Genomic DNA, 22811 nt, shown 5'->3' on the forward strand with positions numbered 1-22811 from the left:
CTTTGTCAAGTTCTATAATCAGAATCTTGAGTGGCATGTATAAAATATTGCACCTCGGTCCATGAGTAAAATACATATCTCTTGATTAAAAGTTCTTTCTCTTAATCTTCCCAAATTAGCCTCGATTCAATTCACAAATCGTCACTTTGTAGAGTTTAGGAGAGTGCAAATATAAGAAAAAATGAGTTTGAGGTAGTTGAAGAGAGTGTGAAAGTGAAATGGAGTGAAATAGAGGAGAATATGAGTTTAAAAACCTATAAGAAAGAGCTCTAATGGTCATTTTGATTGTTGGAGTACTGTTACAGATCGGTAACGATTAATTTTGACCGTTATCGAGCTGCGCCGAACAGTAATGATCGATTTGTTACCAAGTTGTGCCAAGTGATAACGATCGATTTGTTATCGCCTGTATCATCCGATACGGGGCGTTATTGAGCATTCCGCCCGGTAGCGGGTGGTTCACGTAACGGCATGCTATCGGACTAGTATGTACCGCTTTTACCAGGTAGTATTATTCAAAATTAAAAACCCTGACCACCAATAAGAGCAATGGGAAGTTCAAGAAAATAACTACATTTATAGAAAATTTTCCAAGTCATGTTTCCTTGCATCACTCCAGAAACAAGTCTACTTGGACAAGTTTAGCTATATAAGAAATGAAGGCTAATTTAGTCATCCAATTACTTACTAAGGAAAGGACCCAATGTAGTTATGTACAATAATTAGAATGCTACAGAATACTGAACAATTATGCACGTAGAAGTGCTTTCTGCTTTACATTAAAAATGAAATGATTTACCATACAACAGAATAAAATAAAATTCCTCAAGAGTATGGACAATGTTGATATAAACAGACAAGTGATCTTGAAGCAAGTCTTCAATGAAGTTACAGAATTACAACAATTTAGGTAGTACAAGTATTCTCTACCAATTTTTATTGACTAGATATATTTCTTAAATGCGGAAAACCAAATAAAAAGATAGGATCATACCTCAGAATCTCTAGATCCTAACAAGCTTCTATCATTTATATTAGCTGAACCAACCAATGCCACCCGATCATCAACTATCATCAACTTGCTGTGCACATATATCTGAGAGAAGCAAATGCTATTAACAGGAAATCTTAAGTCATGATCTGTTACAGAATGGGGAAAAATAAAATGTACAAAACACAAAGATTCCTTAAGTAGGTACTTTTCAATAAAAAATTGAGTAGCAGCATATCCACAATTGACCAAGGATGCCATACAAGAAAGATAATGCAGATCAATAACAGCTGAAACAACAATTTTACCTGATGCTGCTAGATGATTGTAGTTCAAACTTTAAGGTTCAAACCCCAACTATGTACTCCCATACTATGAAATGGACAACTTACTACAAACCATTCACATTTTTTGCAGAATAATCAACAACTATAATGCTTGAGTCAGGCCAAATTATAGCAAAAATTAAATGATCTTACACGTGCAGTCCACTGCTGCATGATTCAAACCAATGATGTGCAAATCCTAATTTAATAAGTTCAGAATTGCACAAGTCATGAGACCTGTGGAATAAGTACCTAAACAAGCATGTAAACTTTTAGACTATTGTTATTACAAAGATCACTGTTTTGGCTACCGGACCCGTTTTGGTGATCTATTAGACCGGTACATACCGAGTTGGTGCTCAAGGAACTACAGGCACCTAACGGTCACAGTCGTCTGCCCAGCGTGTAAAGGCAAAGGGGAAGGTAGTAGCATCAATCGCATCGTTGGAAAGAATCGAGTTGGGCGACAAGACACCTTCATAATCGCATTCAACAACTCGCTCGATTCAGAGATATGATAGCAACACGGACAACAGTGCCTCGACGGATGATGGTGGCAATGTCGGGCAATCGTTGGTCTCGTCTACACAACTTGAGGGTGGTGCATGGACCGAGGAGCAATATTTTACACATGCCACCCAAGATTCAGATCATGGAACTCGACAAGGTACTGGTCAAGTTTATGCGTAGAAGAGGAAGGGGAAGGCAATAGATGAATTTGAGCAGATGCGACAGAGCCTACACATGATGTAGACACAGAACGAAGCTCATCGTATTCACAGTCGTCGTATTATGGAGAATCATACGACCAACAGCAGTATGGTGATAGTTGGTTATACTTCTCCGAGCAATAGTATGATACAGAGCAATAGATCAGTAGCGAAAGTAGAAGCTCTAACATTCACCAATATATGCCTCAGGAGCTACCTCGAATAAATGTGATTCATAACGATCAACCTATGATCATCACCACATTGATGCACCAATGGCATATGGTATATCAATACACTATGTCATGGGATCAATTTCATGATTGGATCCAACAAACATATCATATTGATATGCAGATGTATAGGATCGAGGACCCCGATCTACTACCCGTGAAGACCCGTTGTTCGTTTTGGTGGAAGAATCAACAATCAAGTATATTTAAATATGTGATTATTTAATTCATTTGAATTTTAGAGTTTATATTGTAACAAAATAGTCTAACAATTCAAATGATTTTTCTGTAGATATTTCAATATTAATAGAAGGACAATCCATAATGGATTGAAATACGAACCTTGCACAAGACTATTCCTCAAAGTCCGAAAAAGAGGTGATACTATTCTTACCTAATTTACATTGATTTTGCTAAACTTATACTATTACTAAATTTATTTCTAACTTAAAAACTCTATCCTAACTTTTTTTTTTATTTTCAGGTATTTCGGAGGATTTTACGCCTAAATTGGGTGTACCGCTCGGTACACGGTACCGTACCATACCGAACAAACCTCGAAACACTGGTATGGTACGATATTTCAATCGTTAGTTTAATTATGAATTTATTAATTAACTAAATTTTTTTCTTGTATTTAATCTGATTAAAGTCTAATTAGAGCTAATTAATCTCATTTTCTTAGTTTTGGACCCAATTAAGGATCCTTAGGTATAATTTAGACCTAATCACAACATGATTATTATTGCTTGATTATGATAGTTGTGGTGGATTAAGGTTAACTAAAGCTAATTAGGGTCTTTATTTTGATTTAGACCAAATTAAAGCAACTAGAGATAACTTATTATATTGTTCTAACTACTCAGCCTCAATGTGTGGTATGGATGGAAGAACATGACTTTACGCATGCCACCCAAGATTTTTATGAAACTCGTGGATTAGCACATCTCGTTTTTGGTCGGGAAAGGGGAAGGCAGTTGACTACTTTAAGCTGATGCGACAAAACCTATACGATGATGACACCGATAAGAGTTCATCGTATTCATAACCACTGGAGGATCTTATTACCAACAGATATATAGTGATGATCAGTTTTTTCTGGTCTAATCATTCTAAGTGATGATAGCCGAAGTTCCAATATACTCCAACCTCTATAGGCCTAAATGCCACAATTATACTTGCCTAAGAAGGCTCCTCGGATAAATGTCATTAATAATGATGGACAATGGTGGTTATAACATTAATACATCAATAATATATGTTTTCAATATAATATGTCGTGGGAGCAATTCTAAGATTCGAAGATTGGGTCTAACAAATCTATCATATTAACATACAAATTCATAGGATCAAGGATCTAGATCCATCGGCCGATGAGTCACATCATTCAATTTGATGGTAGAAGATGATATATATTAATGTTATTTTTATGGTTTATTTTGCTCAAATATTTAAGTTTCAACATCTAATCTAATATCTCAACTCAACTTTTTTCTTTGTATGTTATCCACAAGATTAATGAAAACAACTTTCTTCAACGAAGGATCGAAAAGATAAATTCAATTTTTCATCCATATAACCTAGAATTATAATCATTTATGGCTTAGATACCTTTTTATTCTTATTTAAATTTAACTTATATATAAAGAAATTAGGAGAAAAAATCCTAAAATATATATTTTTTATTTCAGACCATTTTTTGGCATTTTTATCGATTTATGCCTATGTATACTGGTCGGTACATACCAATCAACTAGGGACTGATACGCCTAGTTGACACGATATGATATTCCAACTACTTCTTAATCCTACCTATTAAGCTAAGAAATAAGATTCATCTTTGATTTACAATTATATTAGGGCTTGATACACAAAGAATCAAATTATTAAGCTAAGAAATAAGGTTACCTAATTTACCTAATTTTGGAAAAAATTTCTATTGGATCTATGCTTCCAACATTTGTCTTGAATTTGGGCTTCTATTGAACCACCCAGTTCAAAGCGGTCTATGACCTAATCTGTTGTCGGTATCACACATAACGCTCAGTACATATTGGTCTAGGCAGAATGTAGATCTATGCTAAATAAATCCACTAGGAGAAAAAAAAGAACCTACAACAGTCCTATTCCAGTCTGAAGGAGCATTTTATTATAGTGATTTTTCTAATATTACTTTCTTTATAATTATTGTTATGTTGCTATAATACTCCTCATAAAAATTGAGAGACTATCCAATAGAATGGATTGGGACAGTGAGCAAGAGATGAGTAAAATTCACTTTCTCATCCTTAAGAGTCTAAAATTCCAATTCATTTATGCCTCATATACACTCTATTCTGACATAAATGCAAAAAAAAAAAAAACTATTAAATTAGTTAAAAAAATAAAAGATGGTTTTTTATAATTTCCAGTCATTTTTTTATTTTTTTCCAAAAACTAGTACATACAAATGTACCAACATAAAGAATGCTGGTACCGACCGATATGTACGAATCCGCCCATGGACTGATACCATCAGTCAGCATGGCACGTCAATCCATGACTATGATAATATGAAAATTGTGAATCTTTAAATGAAACTATAAGGTAACACATATGAAATGCAAGAGCATTTTGTATATTGTGTTAGTAAGAAAAGAAGCTTATTATAGGTCCAAGTGAGAATTTTTTTGTACAAGGGAGCTACCTGATTGGTAACCAGATGACCTCCATCACAAAGCCTTCCATATGATCGAAGGCCATAAAATGAAATGAACTCATGTACTTTAGGACCCATTATGTCATAAAGATTCTGCAATATTGAATTTGGTCCTCTACAAATGGTTCGATATTGCCAATGCATTATTGCCCTCACAGATGCAGCACCACCATCATCAATGCCACCCTGTTATGAAGGTTCTCAGGTTAAGAACTAAGGAAAAAGAAAGAGAAAAAGGAAAACAAATATCCTGTTAGTGCACAGTACCTGAAACCCAGGTAACAAGGGTATGATAATAATAACCCTGAAACACTTCTTTTCTTTCTCAGCTCTCATAATACGTTGACACAGTGCTTCCAATACACGATTCCTTATTATGACATCTCCTGAGAGACCTGATATGAAAAACTGGTTCTGGGAAAAGGTAGAGATGGCAGACATTCAGAAATTGGTAAAGAGATAAATGATATTCTGGCTGAGAATGTCAATATAGAATCAGAGATACACATAAAAAATGATGCTTTTCTAGATTTTTTTTAAGAGCCTGAATAAAAGTGTAGCTGGAAATAAGCCACGTCATTGAGAAAGTGCTGCATTTTCTAGTCATTACAAGGAAGAAATTTCAAAATTAAACACACCAAACACAGAATATTTTACCCATATCAGTTTAGTATGTCTCAATAGTTATTACTACGCTAAACACCACCATGAATAAATATATGGCCAAAGGAAAACGTCCAAGGTACGAAATCACAAATTATTAGAAAATTTTAAATTCTTAGCAGGGTTCTGCATCAAAATTTGAACATGAAGAATGACGCCATAACAAGAAGGGCATCTGAAGCAATAATCAGATAGAAGGCAAGAAAAGATGGATGACAGCAATCAGAAACTAACTTGTTTGAACAGAAATAATGCCCTGAGAACTCAATATCTACTGGATTAGGAGCATCCTTTTCCTTTTTTGTTGGAACAGTATGGGAGGCATGTTTGTTTTGTCAGCCAAAAGCCTTCTTTTTTTCTATTTATCCCTCATCTCCCTTCTTTCCTCATGTATTCTTCTTTATTCTAAACTACTTTTGATATTGTTACTGAACTACAGTATTCTCTTTCATTTGTTAATTTGTTAAAAGTATGAGATATGAGAAGCTACTGTAATTTGTATAATCTTGAGTTGGAAATTGCGAATAGTTTGCTTCTTGTGCATATTCTTCTCACATATTTCGATGTGCCTGTCATGTATGACAGTCCATAAATGGCATTTTCTCATTGCAACATGTCGCCCTATGTAAGCTACTCACAAAAGATCAATCCCTTATCCTCCATTACAGCAAACAAGTCTACATCTTCTCTGTAAAACATGTGGATAGTTTTAATTTTTTCTGCTTTTGCAAAACTTGCTTTTAGCATTTTCTTTATCATAAATTTGTACAACATAATCACATTATTCAATTGAAATCAGATTCATGCAATACTGTACACAAGTACAAGTATCCTAGACCATGGACAGCGACAATAGCGGAGTTATTGCTCAACCGACTACTGTCCAGGTCTAGTTGATCACTTTATCTTAATTATTTATTCAGACCATAGTTTTTCCTAGATTGGTATATGGTATTATATGTTGAATATGAATTATATACTAGCTAAACCATTACTGCCTACTGCCACGATGTCACAGACAAACTTCGAAACAGGATGTTTGATGTAATGCTTATGTATGTCTGTGTCTTTTGGTATGTTCATGCTTTGTACAGCATTTAGAGGGACGGCCGAAGACTTAATAGACCCATTTTAGTTAGGTTGGTGGCCGCTTTAGGCTTGTAAATAAAGGTTATGTCATGTGGACACGTATGAGAGATTTTCGGTCTATAATGGAACATTTTACCCTTTATTGTGCAACTGTTCAGAGCTTGTAAAATCTGTTTGTAATTTGCATTGTCTATTAAGTGTTTTCGGAGATGTTTGCTTGTGGATCCCAAATGAGACGTTTTCTCTAACCCGTTCTCTCTTTTGTGGGTCCTAAGGGACATGGGAGGCTTCGGGGAGGCTGACCTTTGCGGACGGACACGCAAGGGTGTCGCACGACTTAGGCAAAACCAGCTAAGTCCGTGACAGATGGTATCAGAGCGGGACAAGCACTCATAGAAACACTTAGCATGCAAACGTGGGGGACCTAGCGGGGCTGCGTTGAGGACAGTCAGCACACGCGCGACCGTTTGGGGGGAAAACGAGCATGGAGATGTAGGGAAAAAGAGTCGCTCGGGGGAGCGGGCATCTGACATTGGCATTCAGCGGAATGGCCAACCCTTCGCGTAAGAGGCACCACGAGAACAGGCAAGCTTGGAAGAATGCGGAGCGCACAAAGGTTGGGATGGCTGAGTTTGAGCTATGGCTCAACGTTGACAACTATACTTGATGGTGCTCAAGGCAAGCGAGGCGCTTGGTAAAGGATGAGACCATGCAAGGTGGAATGAGTTGCTCAACGACCAAAAGAGTTATGCAAAGCTCACAGAGGTGAGAGGAATTGCTAGCTCGAAGAATTTGGTACTCATGCATGGGCTTGTATGCGGACAATGGAATGTTCGTGGCCATCCCAAGGCGACCGAAACTCGACTCCATGGAGCATTGAAACTTTCTCTTCGGCATGTGAAGGATATGTCCGTAGGAGGCTGAAGGGTGCAACGAGTTCAGCATGTTGCTAGGCCTTGAGTGGTGCAGCGGGGGCTGTATTGACGTGGATCGCAATCTAGCAAGTGTGGTTGCAGGAGGCAGAACAATGCACAGTTTGTTCAGCAGATTGGAGTAGTCCAAGGGGATGGTGGTCTCCGAAACGAAGAGAGATGTTGCTCCAACGGGACAGTTATCCAGGAGGGATAAGTCCCGGCTCTCCAAAGGGAGAATCATGTGGGATGGACCTCACATGTTGAGGAGGAGTACCTCAACAAACAACAACTCCACAAAGCTCAATGGTCTGAGCAAGCGACGAGGAGTCATCGCATGATCTCGCTCGAGAGAATGCATTAGTAGATGCATTGCGAGATCAAGTGGAGGGAGAGACCCAAAATAACTCAAATGAAGGCACACTTGGAGTCGATATGGAGATCGGACTCAAGGGAGGGTTGACCCGTGGAATGGTGGGCGCGAGGGCCACCATCGACTCAATGCAAAAACGAGGAGCGGAGCAACTTGGGTGTAACTTGGCGAAGTACCCAAGCCGCATGAAGAGAGCCAGCATAGAAGTTGGAACATGGAGCAGAGGCACAGTGCTTTCCTTAGACAGAGGTCAAGGACATGAACTCTTGCAGAGGCAAGAGTAGGATCATGTTGTTCTATGGGTCCTTCATTCTGACGGAGCAGACTCATCTTGCATGCTGCCAAAGACGAAGGGAGCTTCTGGGAACATGTACCTTATCTCGGAAAAGCATTTGATGGAGGAATTAAGGCGACTCAATTTACGGAGGCGAAGTTGGGTTCAGAAGGCCTTAGCACGGGGCAAGAGGACACAGAGGCGAGTACTCTTGAAGAATATGCCACAGTGTTACAAATCAAGTTACTAGGCAGGAAGCGGTGCGCAGCGGAGATTGTGCTGGTAGGGGCAGAGGCCCAGGATCCAGACAATGGGGCACTAATTGCAGCGAAGTCGGGGGACTTGATCATACAGAGGTATGATCGAAGCAACTGGAGAGTTGGACTGCTCCAGAGCTCATATTCGCTTAAGGGAGCCCGACAAGTCAGAGGACAAAGTCGAGTAAGCGAACGTTACTACCAAGGAAGCTAAGGAGAACAAAATCGGTGCAAACCCTATAATGCGATGGCAGAGGCCATGCATGGGAGTTGCAGTCTGTCTTTCCATCGACCAGAGGAAGCTGCTTGGAGAACACAAAGGTGTTGAAGCAGGGGGTCGAAAGGGGCGAGGAAGCGACAACGAGTCCAGAGGGACTTAGCTACCCAAAATCAAGCATCAGTTAGAATGGAGGTGTACTCGGAAGAGTGCCACAGAGGCATATCTACTGATTGGGAAGAAAAGGGATGTAGATGCGAGGCGACGGAGAATAGTGTCATGGGCATGGCAGCGCCATGGTACCGCAGAGGCAGGACTTCCGTGAAAGTCATTGATCCCTTGCTCTCATGGAGGGAGAGCGCTTGGTCGTGAAAGGGGCCGAGGAGGTGGAGCATGCGGAGGCAAGCTCCAAGTACCGAGACAAGGCTGAAGGGCAAAGGCCAAAGAACTTTGTAAGACCGGTGTCAACGAGCTTCTCATCATGATAGCCGAAAGTGAAGAACTTCGGGTCAGACAAGAGTGCATGAACGAGGAACGAAGCAGACAGTACGTGGTGCTGTACCTTTGCTACTCAGTGGAGTAGGCGGCATGGTTAATGGAGAAGACAGTACAATCCCAAAGGCGATCAAACCTATGAGAGAATTACTCCAAGTTGGGGCGAAAACTTCCTGCATTCCAGAAGTTCGATGGCATTGAGAAGGTGAATCACAGTAACTTACTCAACGCAAGGAGTGCAAACACTTTAAGTGCTTTAGAAGTGTGAGCAAAGAGCAGGCGAAGGCTAGTAACCAGCTCGATGCATGGAGTACAACCTCGAGGAGGCAAACGAAGTCAAGTAACCTTTGCCTTCTCAACCCTTAAGAGAATAGGTGAAACCGAGTACCCTAATTCTCTTATCTATCCAACAGAGGAGCTCTGCACAAGTTCAAAGACCCTTCGAAGATAATGGAAGACAATAGTTGTCAAATCCTCACCAACGGTGATCAGTGCTACTGAAAGTAGATTGTCCGCTTCATTTCCCAACGAAAAGCCAATCGAAAGCGGAAGTGATGCGAACCTACTTGGATGTGACAACTAAGTGAAAGAAGAGTCAATGAGCAAATTTTGTGGAAGGACCCAAAACTTCAGAAGTTTGCGAGACGATGCTCGTTAAAGCTCCAACAAGCATCCACCCAGTTCAAGCAGTATGAGACATTTGAGAGACTGGCGTAGTAAGGATGGTCTTTTCCTTCATCTGGAGGATCCGTAGGAACCAACAGGGATCAACACAACTCAGCCAACCCCACACTAGAGTCAGAGTCATTGGCGAGTTGAAGCAGCATGGCGGATCAAAGGTTCGACTACTCAAAAACAGCAGTGGAGAGCAGCTGGGAGCCAGGAGGCGCATTGCAGCTGGAGCAGAAGATTGAAGACTCAGCAAAGGCAAGGAGTTGCAGTGTCGACAAAGGCTTCGACGAGGACGACGAAGGAATAAGTGGGGGAGAATGTCACGGACAAACTTCGAAACAGGATGTTTGATGTAATGCTTATGTATGTCCGTGAGTTTTGGTATGTTCATGCTTTGTACAGCATGTAGTGGGACGGCCGAAGGCTTAATAGTCCCATTTTAGTTAGGTTGGTGGCCGCTTCAGGCTTGTAAATAAAGGTTGTGTCATGTGGACACGTGTGAGAGATTTTCGGTCTATAATGGACCATTTTACCCTTTGTTGTGCAACTGTTCAGAGCTTGTAAAGTCTGTTTGTAATTTGCATTGTCTATTAAGTATTTTCAGAGATGTTTGCTTGTAGATCCCGAATGAGGCGTTTTCTCTAACCCGTTCTCTCTTTTGTGGGTCCTAAGGGACATGGGAGGCTTCGGGGAGGCTGACCTTTGCGGACGGACACGCAAGAGTGCCGCACGACTTAGGCAAAACCAGCTAAGTCCGTGACAACAAGGCCTTTACGGCTTTAGGTTTCACAGTTTCACCTTGCACACCTTATGATATGCTGTTTCACCCCTTTTCAATACCAGAACTGAATATGCATAACTCTCGTCATTGAATAGACACTATTAATTAATACTTTTATGTTCAAGTAGCTTCATCACAACTCATTGTACAACAGGAACCTCCTGTGCTTCCACAAAAAGAATGGATCTCTAGCATTAGGTTTTGACTATCCTCACCATTTTCAATTGCATAATTCAAATACAGACCAAATTGGCCAAGCCAGAGCATTTATTACTTTCATGGGGATAAGCAGAGGCTTTTCTCATTTATGGGATGGAACTGGGAATGCACAAGGATTCTCTAATAAGGAAGGCAAAGGTTTTGTAAATGAGATAAGAAATTCTGACTATAGGAATTTTTAAAAATCATTATTACAGTTATTTGAACAATAAGAACAAAAAAAATCCAATATAAAATGAAATTTTCCCTACCTCAATGTAAATGAAGTGCTCTGCTTTTTCGATAAGAGAAGTATAGGCATTATGAATGCTTTCTTCAGTCTGGCTTGTTCCAGCTGACCACTGTCCAACGCTTCTAAGAACCTATAGCCAATATCTCATCAAATAAATTTAATAAATATTATACTTCAGTTTAGATAAGTTAAAAAATAAAAGCATTATAATATAACATCCAAAGAAAAAAATTATGTAAACAATGAAACCTACATGCCATAAATCACAAGAGGACCAAGATGATAACTTAATCAAATCTAGTTATGAGCTTAAGTCTAGAGGAGGAATGTTTTATACAAGACAACAATTTTACATGGTTCTATGGATTCTCATGTCCAGTCACACAAATCTGAATCAGATACACATCCACCTGATAATACAAATAAATACTTGGACATCAACAAGATTTAATTCTAAACGTATATAAAATTAGGGATATGGATTCACGCATGAACAAGTCCACGTTACTTTGACCAATGTAATAAATGGCATGCTGCAGACAACAATTGAGGATCTGAATGGTCACAATATTACGAGAACTACTAGAAGCCCAAGATGGGAAATCCATCAAAGCTTTTGCATAAAAGAACTAAAAAGTAGAGTCAAGAAAGAAAATCAAATACCATTCATACAGCAATTTACCATCCAGTTATCATGTAAAGCATAATAACATAATCTGCAAGTTTGACATGTAACATCAAAAACACAATACTAGAATCTAACTGTGATTTTAACAAAGAAAATATCAAACGATAAAGTCAATCATCAAATTTTCTAACAGGAAGGGTTCCTTTTCTCCATAGGCGAAGAGAGAGTAGGAAAAGAGGACAAATAGATAAATGATGCCATGGGTCTTTCCATCATCCGCCTATTCCTCTTTGTTTGACTGAAAAGTCTCCAAAAAATAGAAGAATGAAGCACTCAGAGTAAAAACTCAATGTTAAAAACTTAAAATCTTATTTATGTTGGACATGTTAACATAAATTGAAAACTTTTAACTATTTCATGCAAACTAATAGGAAATTAAATGGCAGCTTGTGGACTAGTGTAGAATTTGTCATTTAAAGTGCTTGTGTAGGCTCATCTTTAGCAGCTATCAGACAGCTATAGCAGCTGCTATGTTCTAAAATCGCCATATACCATGGATACAACCGAGGTTCAAAATCTTGATATCAGATCCATACCAGTCCGCTGGCAGTGTACCAGCACATGGTAACATTGAGACAAGACGACCAGATGTCTTAGCCTAGTTGGCATGTTGATTCATGGACAGACTGGTAAATACCAGGTGGTAGCTACCAGTTCGATCAGAATCCCAAATGTTGGCTTCAACTATAGTGTGGCACTTGCGAATGCAAATTTCTGTAGCAGCTACCATCACCACCACAATCACCATTTTTCTAATTAAAATATAACTATTCTAATCTCTAAGGACACTTGATATCTGTGTTTTTAGTAACCAATTTATGTTGTTTATTGCTGACCTTGCTGTCTGTCATAATTATTGCTTTATATTAAAACTTAAAAGTACAGGTTCAGCCGAGAAGTGTCAATATTCAAGATATAGGTGCGTAGATGTGATAAAAGAGCAAAATAATATATAACTAGCCAGGGATTCAACATAAAAGTTGGACCGGTATGTACTAAACATTGTGTACTGACAAGTATCTGCAGGGAACAGGCAATTTCAGATGGCTCTTCCAAAATGCTCCTTGTAGCTTGGTAAAGGTCCTGAACGGGGGCCATTGCTTGGTTTCAGCCTATTAAAATCAGCCTATCAAATGGTGACGTCACCCCTGGTTATTGGATCCATCAAAAGACCTGTTAAGAGTCTCTTTGGACTTTTTTAAATCTCCTTTGCCCTTCTTTCGTCCACCTCTTTCATCTTTCTTCATTCCCACTCCCAATTTCACCCAATTTTCAGTCAAAATCCTCTCGCATACTCCCTCAATCCAATCTCAAAAGCTCGAGATTTCTGAAACTGGAGGCCATCTCAACAAATTGAATCCTGTTCTCAAAATCTGAATTCGTTTTCTCCAAAACGAAAAGGTAAATCCTGAAACTTAGCTTTCAAATTAATCACTTTGATGTTTATTGCAAGAAGTTAAGGATTAGATTTTTTCTCTTGTAAGACAGTTATTTCATGAACCTGTGTTTTCCTTAATGGATTTGGGGCTGGATCCGCAAAGATCAAGCATGTATCCTTGCGGATCTAAGCTAGATCCAAGAGGATAAAACTTTGGGGATTTAGGTTAGATCTACAGAAATCCAGCCTATGTTTTAAGTATGAAATTGAATTTTAAATTTACTGTATGATGTTCAGAAATCTTCTATATATATTTAAATAAATATAGTTTCTAACCCTTATTTGGAAAATGTTTTGATTTATTATTCATTATTTTGTAATAAAAAATCTTCATAAATTCACTGAATTTTGACTCGAATTAGATAGAACCAAGGATTGCAATATCGTACCGTATCGGAGTTTCGAGATTCGCACGATACGGTACTGTATATCGAACGATATATTTCAGTATACCATTCAGTATATATATATATATATATATATATATATATATATATATAAAGTAAAAAAAAATCTTTTTTGACGACGTCGTGTCTCTTCTCCCCACACGAGGTGACGTTGCCAAGGCGATGTTGCCGAGGTGACGTTGCCAAGGCGACATCGCCTATATATATATAAGTAAAAATAAGAATCTGTGACGTTGCCTCTCTTCTCCCCACACGGGGCAACATCACAAAAAAAGAGGCGACATCGTTTATATATATATATATATACCGTTCAGTAGCGGGCAGTATTATTCGAAATTGAAGACTTTGGATAAAACTATTGAATAGATACCCAAAACTAAGATTTTTTTTTTATCTATCCAGTTTGGACGGGCCAAAGCAATGCAAACCAGTATGACAACATACTGTAAAATGACAAGTTAGTATATACCAGATTCGTACCAGCCCAACCAAGGATCAATACGGATCCAATATGCTTTAAAGACATTGACAATAACCAGTTCAAAGGTAAAATTTTTATTTCTTCTATTCCTTCTCTTGTTGTCATCTTCTCTACTCTTTTAACTCTATGTTCCCCTCTTCTCATCATCAAAAACCTCATTTGCTCAAATAGTAGACCAACCACAAAAATGCCAATCAGAGATATACCTTATTGATGATTCAATAAATAATATATTTAATGATACACTTTCAAAGAGGATGAGCATTTTGCTCCTTTATAACTATGGCTAGAGTTTTGAGTCAAAAAAAAACTTTATATTCAAAAGCATGGTTCATCGTACTGACCTATACCAGGTGGTATGAGCGATATGTACTGGTCCGACGAGGGATCGGTACGCAAACCACCCTATATCAAGTAGTCCAAAACAGGGGGGCCTGTATCACTCGACACTAGGTCTCTACCGATTGGAACGATCGAAATCCAACCGTTATTGACCTATACTAGTCAGTAATGATCGGATTTCGACCAATACCAATCAATGGTTGGGATTTGTTGAATCCAAACGATCCATTTGAATCAGATCTAAGAGTTTTTAAACCCTCATTCTCTCCCCTTACATTCTTTCTAACTCATCTACTCTCTCAGTCACTTTCTCACTCACATATTTCTCTTATTTTCTCATTTACACACTCTTGAACTCCACAAAAGTGTGATTTGCAGATTGGATCAAGCTTAGGAGGCTAATTAAGGAGGATTAACACCTAAGTTAGAGGAAGAACTCTATAATTAAAGGAATATATTTTTTTCTTGATTTTTGATGATTTATGAGATGATTAAGCCTACTCGTTTGAGGTCTTTATGATAATAGAATAGTTTCAATTAAGAAGAAATTAAGACCTTTAATGTTGTGATTAGGGTGTTTAATGTGCTTTTTTCAAAATTAGACACTTAATGGGTCAAATATTTGTATTTCATATATATTAAGGTGATTTACATGTTTGTGATAGCATAATAGATTTAATTAGGTTTTAATTAAGTTTTTTAATACTGTGATTAGTGGTTTTAATGATGATTTAATCGAAATTTGACCTATATTAGGTTAATTCAATATTTTTTTAATACCTATTAAGGTGTTTGACATGTTTATAGTAGTGAAAGTAGACTAATTAGAAATGAATTAACTATGTTAATGCAGTGATTAGTGTATTTTTAGTGTATTTAATCAGAATTTGATCCATATTTGGTCAATTAAATGTCTTTAATGCTTGTTAGAATATTTGACATGTTTATAGCGATGAAGAAAAATAATTAGGAAGTAATTAATTATATAATGATTGGGATTAGTGTATTTAATGATGATTTCATCGTAATTTAACCTATATTAGATCAAATTTACGTATTTAATGTCACTTAGTGTGCTTGACATATTTACAGTGGTAAAATACAACTAATTAGGGTTTAATTAAGTTTTTTAATACTATAATTAGTATATTTAATGATAAATTTATTGTTATTTGACCCTTTACTGGGTCAATTTTATGTATTTAATAATTATTAGAGTGTTTCACATATTTATTATGGTAAAAGAGGGCTTATTAGCGAGTTATTGGTGTTTTTAATATTATGATTGTGTATTTAATTATAAATTCATCGTAATTTGACTTATATTAAGTCAATTCTATGTATTTAATACCGAACAAGTAGTTGACATGTTTATAATGGCAAAGTAAGGTTCATTACATATAATTACATGTTTTATTTTAGATTAGAGCTAATCGCAACTTGCTTATTTGATTCAATTTTGGTACAAATAAGACACCAAAGGAACAGGCATATGATGATGCTTAAGATCATGACTTGAAAGATAAATGGAAGCCATTATCATTGGCAGTACATTTATTGTGACTACATTGACAAGACTAATGGAATCACCTAAGTGAAGATGCATTTGGGCGGTAGGTATCTCGATGTTGCAATGTATAAGAAGTTTCCAACAGAAGTCTGTAAATCATTTCAAGATAAGTTATAACAAGCAAGAGAAGATAAAATTAAAAAGAAAAGAATAACTAAGGAAGAATACTACAGGGCTATGCATGAACTGGTTTACGATGAATATGAGGGTCGTGACGCTGATATCGACTCGGATCTCAAAACTGGTATTTGTGCATCATTGGAGCAATAGTATATGTACAAGGAAGCAATGAGGCATCGACGACTTAACTCACAATGGGAGTATGGTGGTGGTAGTGGGTCTGTGCTATAGGGATTTAAGAGATCGACCAGCATGAGGTAGTCAATTGCCCCTCGTCAATTGAGCCAGATTGATAGCATGAAGCAAGATAGAATCTATGATTTTATCAGAGGACTTGGTAGGAGGTCAATACCATATATTAATGATATTGATCCGCAAGCCTATCCTCTATAAATAACAAAGCAAACATAGATTAATTATGCATATACAAAAGAAAAGAAGCAGAATATTGTGAAGGCAATAGCTAAATGGTTCAACTCCTGTAGGATTCCAACAAACATAACCCAAGGTCCATATTATCAAAGTACGATCTCCTCTATTCAAAAAGCTGACATAGAGATCCAACCTCCAACACTAAAGGAGATCCATGGTGTGTATTTAGATGACAAGGTGGCATAATTAAAGGATTGGATCAAATCCTTCTAGTCGCAATGGGAAGAACATGGGTTGACACTAATATGTAATAGTTGAATAGGGCATACAAAAATTAGTATCATCAATTTTCTTTTGTATTGCAACTAATAGGTGATTTTTCATAAATTAGTTAATGTTTCCGACAAGATTCAAGATGCAAACTATATTGAAAACCTAACGGATACCGTGATAGAGGAGATCGAACCATAGTATATTGTCCAGATAATCATTGACAATGGAGCTAGTTTTATTTACAATTGATGAAGAAAAAAAATATTATTTTGGACTCCATGTGTAGCTCATAGCAAGGATCTAATATTGAAGGATATTAACGAGCTACTATCAGTTAGTAAGTGTATAGCTCAGGCACAATTAATCATAAAATTTATATATAATCATCATTGGGTCTACTCTTTGATGCAAAAGTATACAAATGGTAAGACACTCCGATCCGGAATCACTCGATTTGCTATAAATTTCATTGTCTTAAAGTCAATATAGTAAAATAGGTAGGGTCTCAATGCAATGGTCACTTCACAGGAATGGTTCGATTCTAAGTATTCGAGATTGAGTGATCGAAAAAAGGTGGAAAAGACTAATTCTTTCTACTAAATTTTAAGATACCATGAATGAAATTATAACAAGAGTGGAATCACTTTACGTTATCCTTCATAAGGTCGATATAGACAAACATCCTTAAATGTCTTATCTTAGACATATACTGATTACAGTAAGAGAGAAAGTCAAGAAAGCATTCACAAATGATTTTAAGGCCCAGCAATACTTATAGATCATCGATCCCAAGACCGAAGTTTATATAGACCAAGACATCCATAATGTAGGTAAATTCATATTCAATGTAATTTACTTCATAATTTTTCAATATTTAAAAATTTTTACTAACAAAATTATTTGTCTTATAGCATATTATCTAAATCTAGCTATTTATTTTCAGTATAGTTTTGAAACATAATTAGATTTATTGTTTATACTAAGAAATGTTATATATCGACTCTTGTCAAACACCACCGATACTATTATGGAGGGTTGATTATTTAAAGAAATAATCGATTCATTCTCCGACGATATAACCGTATCATGTCGTTACAATATGGATCATGGTAAAGGAAAGTTACACACATGTTGATTACAAACTATTGTTTATATTAATTATTTTTTAGCTAATAAAGTCCTATTTATATATTTTTACAATCGAGTGATGGCTATAATTTAGAGGGGATGCACTATATTTAAGGAAGGTTGTTGTTCGTGTACTTTTGCAGACGACGACATCGAGTGGTTGCGAACGTAACTGGTCAAGCGTTCGCATTGATTCATATGAATGTCCGCAACAAACTATTGTATAAAAATTTGAAGAAACTGGTATATGTTGTCTACTACAACATGCAACTAAGGTTACGATGTGCTGAATTGTACAAGGAGCTAGAGGAACCAAAGATTAATCCCATCGAAGATTTATAGCTGACGTTATAGTGGGTCGAAGCAATTGAGAACCAAGAGGATCTTCTACTTGATGAGGCGGGAGATCCTACACGTCCTTAATATTTTATTATCGAGGCAATAGAAGAAGAGGAAGCACATCCCCAACAGGAGAAAGATCACCCTCAGTCAGAACGTGGTGGAAGAAGCCAGACAACATTGAGTCAAACTACTCGAGGAACTAGAGACACCCAATCATATAGTCATCCGCCGAACATGCAAAGGCAAAGGCAAAGGTAAAGATAGTAGCATCAGCCGTACCATTGGAAAGAATCGAGTCCAGCAACAAGACACCTTCTCAATCATATTAGCAACTCACTCGGTCCGGAGACATGGCAGTGACATGGACAGCAATGCCTCAATCGATAATGACGACGACGTCGAGGAGTCGTTGATCCCATCTACACAGTTTGAGAGTGGTGCATGGATCGAAGAGCAATATTTTACGCATGCCACGCAAGATTCAGGTCATAGAGGTGTTGGCCAAGTTTATACACAGAAAAAGAAGGGGAAGGGGAAGGCAACGAATGATTTAAGTAGATACGATCGAGCCAATACGACATAAACATAAAGTGGAGCTTGTCGTATTCACAATTGTCATATTATAAAGAATCTTATGACCAACAGTGGTATAGTGATAGTTGGTCATTCTTCTTCATGCAACAGTACAGTGATCAATGGCGAAAGTATAAGTGCCAACATTCTTTAACCTCTGCACCGATACATGTCATAGTCCAACTTACCTTAGGAGCTACCTCGGACACGTGTGGTTCACGACAATTAAACTGTGACCATCACTGCATTGATACACCAATGGCATATGGTGTATTAGTATACTATGTCATGGAATCAATTTCAAGATTAGATCCGGCAAACATATCAAATTAATATACATATACATAGGATTGAGGACCCCGATCCATCGCTCATGGAGTCTCATCATTTCTTTTTGGTGGTAGAACCAAGTATTTCCATTGATCGATTACTTGATTTATTTAAATCTTAAAGTCTAAGTTATTTAGAAAATAATATAACAATTCAAATCATTTCTTTGTAGTTAATTCAATATGAATAGGACGGTCAGGAATGTACCATAAAGCTATTCCTCAAAGTCTGAAAAAGATATATATCACTATTCTTTCCTAATTTAGATTTTTTTACTAAAATTATACTAAAATTTTATTTATTTCTATCAAAAACCCTAGTTTAATTTTTTTAGGAATTTTTGGAACTATTTTCGACTATTTTTTAATATTGTTGGTACACCTTACCGTACTAACACATGGTATATCGGTACAAAGCAGTACATATCATACCGCCAACTAATTAGTACACCAATATAGATCAGTAAGGTGAACCCTATTCAAAAGGGTAAGGTGTTTATTAATGTTTCTTAGACCCAAAAATTAACAGGAGCTTTGTGCAACGATTGCCTCCTTTATTAGACGCTTGTGAATAAGATAGCTCATAATTAATTTTAATAAACTCAAAAATTAAAAAATTAAAAGAAAACATAAGTGACATGCATTCAAGATTCATAAAATTGACCATACTATTTAACACAAAAAAGTACAAGCTAAGAATAGTTTGCGGATTAAGCAATTTCGTCCAATCCAGTTCAGAATAAACTGTTCAATATACTTACTATTCTAAAGTCCCATCAAAATTTGACCTCTACCATATGATACCTGTACCATATTTTCAACAGGCATGAGACAACTGTCTTTTTATCTTTTTCTTTCTTTCACGTATTCTTACACACAATACTTGATGAAATATGTAGTGGGTTGAGATGTTTTTTTAGTAATTAAACTATTGACAAGATTAGATACTTAAAGATGAACTAATATATAGATATATTTTTATATGGCTTAAGAAATCTGAGATTGTATCCAGCACATTAGATTTCTTACTTCAAAACTAAAATCAAACATTTTCTCGAATACCCAGATAAATCATACTGGAAATATTGGTTCAGTTTGACAATTCAATTTTCTCAAGTTAGTTGGACAATCCTACTTGTCATGTGAGGAAACCAAAGAGAAAAAAATCAATGCTTTCAATCACTAAGAAGATCTCTCATAACCTGTCAACAAAAGGGGGATACTACAGAAACTAACAAACTGAAAAAATTGAAGAGTTAACACAAACTCCTAATATCACCTCAAGATATGTTTGATTACTGATAATCTATATGGCACTTAGTAGAAAAGGAGTGCAGGATTCTTCGCAAAAAGGAACAAGAGATGAATATTAGTTAACAAAAAAACTTCGAAGAATAAAAGTCATGGGAAAGGAAATAAGGGTTGATCATAAACTAGGTCCCTTGAAGAGATAAACACAAAACTTTATTTACCAAGAACAAGGATTGAAATATCATACCGTACTAAAGTTTCGACCTTCTCTCGGTACGGTACAGTATTGTATACCGAGCGGTATACCGTCCGGTATATATATATATATATATATATATATATATATATATATATATATATATAAGTAAAAAAAAAAAAAATTCGGTGACATTGGCACCCTTCTTCCCCACGCGATGTCACGGACAAACTTCTAAACAGGATATTTGATGTAATGCTTATGTATGTTCGTGTCTTTTGGTATATTCATACTTTGCACAGCATGTAGAGGGACGGTCGAAGGCTTAATAATCCCATTTTAGTTGGGTTTGGTGGCCGCTTTAGGCTTGTAAATAAAGGTTGTGTCATGTGGACACTTATGAGAGATTTTTGGTCTGTAATGGACCATTTTGACCCTTTGTTGTGCAACTGTTCAGAGCTTGTAAAGTCTGTTTGTAATTTGCATTGTCTATGAAGTGTTTTCGGAAATATTTGCTTGTAGATCCCGAGTGAGGCGTTTCTCTAGCCCGTTCTCTCTTTTGTTGGTCTTAAGGGACAATGGGAGGCTTCGGGGAGGCTGACCTTTGCGGACGGACACACAAGGGTGCCGCACGACTTAGGCAAAACCAGCTAAGTCCGTGACATATGGTATCAGAGAGGGACAAGCACTCATAGAAACACTTGGCATGCAAACGTGGGAGACCTAGCGGGGCTGCGTTGAGGGCAGTCAGCACACGCGCGACCGTTTGGGGGAAAACGGGCATGAAGATGTAGGGTAAAGGAGTCGCTCGGAGGAGCGGGCATCTGAGATTGGCATTCAGAGGAATGGCCAACCCTTCGCGCAAGAGACACTACGAGAACAAGCAAGCTTGGAAGAATGCGGAGCGCACAAAAGTTGGGATGGCTGAGTTTGAGCTACGGCTCAATATTAACAACTATACTTGATGGTGCTCAAGGCAAGCGAGGCGCTTGGTAAAGGATGAGACCATGCAAGGTGGAATGAGTTGCTCAACGACCGAAAGAGTTGTGCAAAGCTCACAGAGGTGAGGAGAATTACTAACCCGAAGAATTCGGTACTCATGCATGGGCTTGTATGCGGACGATGGAATGTTTGCGACCATCCCAAGGCCGCCAAAACTCGGCGCCATGGAGCATTGAAACTTTCTCTTCGACATGTGAAGGATACGTCCATAGGAGGCTGAAGTGTGCAGTGAGTTCAGCATGTTGCTAGGCCTTGAGTGGTGCAGCGGGGGTTGTATTGATGTGGAGTCGCAATCTAACAAGTGCGTTTGTAGGAGGCAGAACAATGCATAGTTTGTTCAACAAATCGGAGTAGTCCGAAAGGGATGGTGGTCTCCAAAACTTCTAGAGAGAAAGAAGCGAAGAGAGATGTTGCTCCAACGGGATAGTTATCCCGGAGGGATAGATCTCGGTTTCTCTAGAGGGAGAATCATGTGCAATAGACCGCATATGTTAAGGAGTACCTTAACAAACAACAACTCCACGAAGCTCAATGGACCGAGCAAGCGGCGAAGAGTCGTCGCATGATCTCGCTTGAGAGAATGCATTGGTGGATGCACTACGAGATCAAGTGAGGGAGCGACCCAAAGCAACACAAATGAAGGCACACTTAGAGTCGATATGGAGATCGGACTCAAGGGAGGGCTGACCCGTGGAATGGTGAGCGCGAGGGCTACCATCAACTCAATGCAAAAACGAGGAGCGGAGCAAATTGGGTGTAACTTGGCGAAGTACCCAAGCCGCATGAAAGGAGCCAGCATAGAAGATGTAACATGGAGCGGAGGTACAGTGCTTTCCTTGGACAGAGGTCAAGGACATGAACTCTTGCAGAGGCAAGAGCAGGATCATGTTGTTCCAAGGGTCCTTCATTCTGACGAAGCGGACTCATCTTGCATGGTGCCAAAGACGAAGGAAGCTTCTGGGCACATGCACCTTATCTCGGAGAAGCATTTGATGGAGGAACTAAGGCGACTCAACTTGCGGAGGCGAAGTTGGGTTCAGAAGACCTTGGCACGAGGCAGAGGACGCGGAGGCGGGTACTCTTGAAGAATATGCCACAGTGTTACCATTCAAGTTGCCATGAAGGAAGCGGTGCGCAGCGGAGATTGTGCTGGTAGGG

At 37.9% G+C, this 22811-nt stretch overlaps 1 protein-coding gene across 6 annotated transcripts in view; it reads right to left on the reverse strand.

Moving 5' to 3' along the window:
• The window catches only part of LOC104000973 (phospholipase D zeta 1), an 86901-nt gene that overhangs the window by 13226 nt on the left and 50864 nt on the right, over positions 1–22811 (reverse strand). For 4 of the 6 annotated variants that reach the window (XM_009423146.3, XM_018822626.2, XM_018822627.2 and 1 more), the window contains 4 exons: positions 11161–11271; positions 5226–5372; positions 4947–5144; positions 995–1096 (listed from right to left, as the gene is read on the reverse strand). In XM_009423146.3, coding sequence (XP_009421421.1) covers positions 995–1096; positions 4947–5144; positions 5226–5372; positions 11161–11271 — 558 coding nt within the window. Of the gene's footprint in view, positions 1–994; positions 1113–4946; positions 5145–5225; positions 5373–11160; positions 11272–22811 lie in introns of all 6 variants that reach the window. The other 2 variants (XR_010484321.1, XR_010484322.1) reach the window with 1 other exon arrangement.

The sequence above is a fragment of the Musa acuminata genome, chromosome BXJ2-2 (genome assembly GCF_036884655.1).
Source record: "Musa acuminata AAA Group cultivar baxijiao chromosome BXJ2-2, Cavendish_Baxijiao_AAA, whole genome shotgun sequence".
Lineage (NCBI taxonomy): Eukaryota > Viridiplantae > Streptophyta > Magnoliopsida > Zingiberales > Musaceae > Musa > Musa acuminata.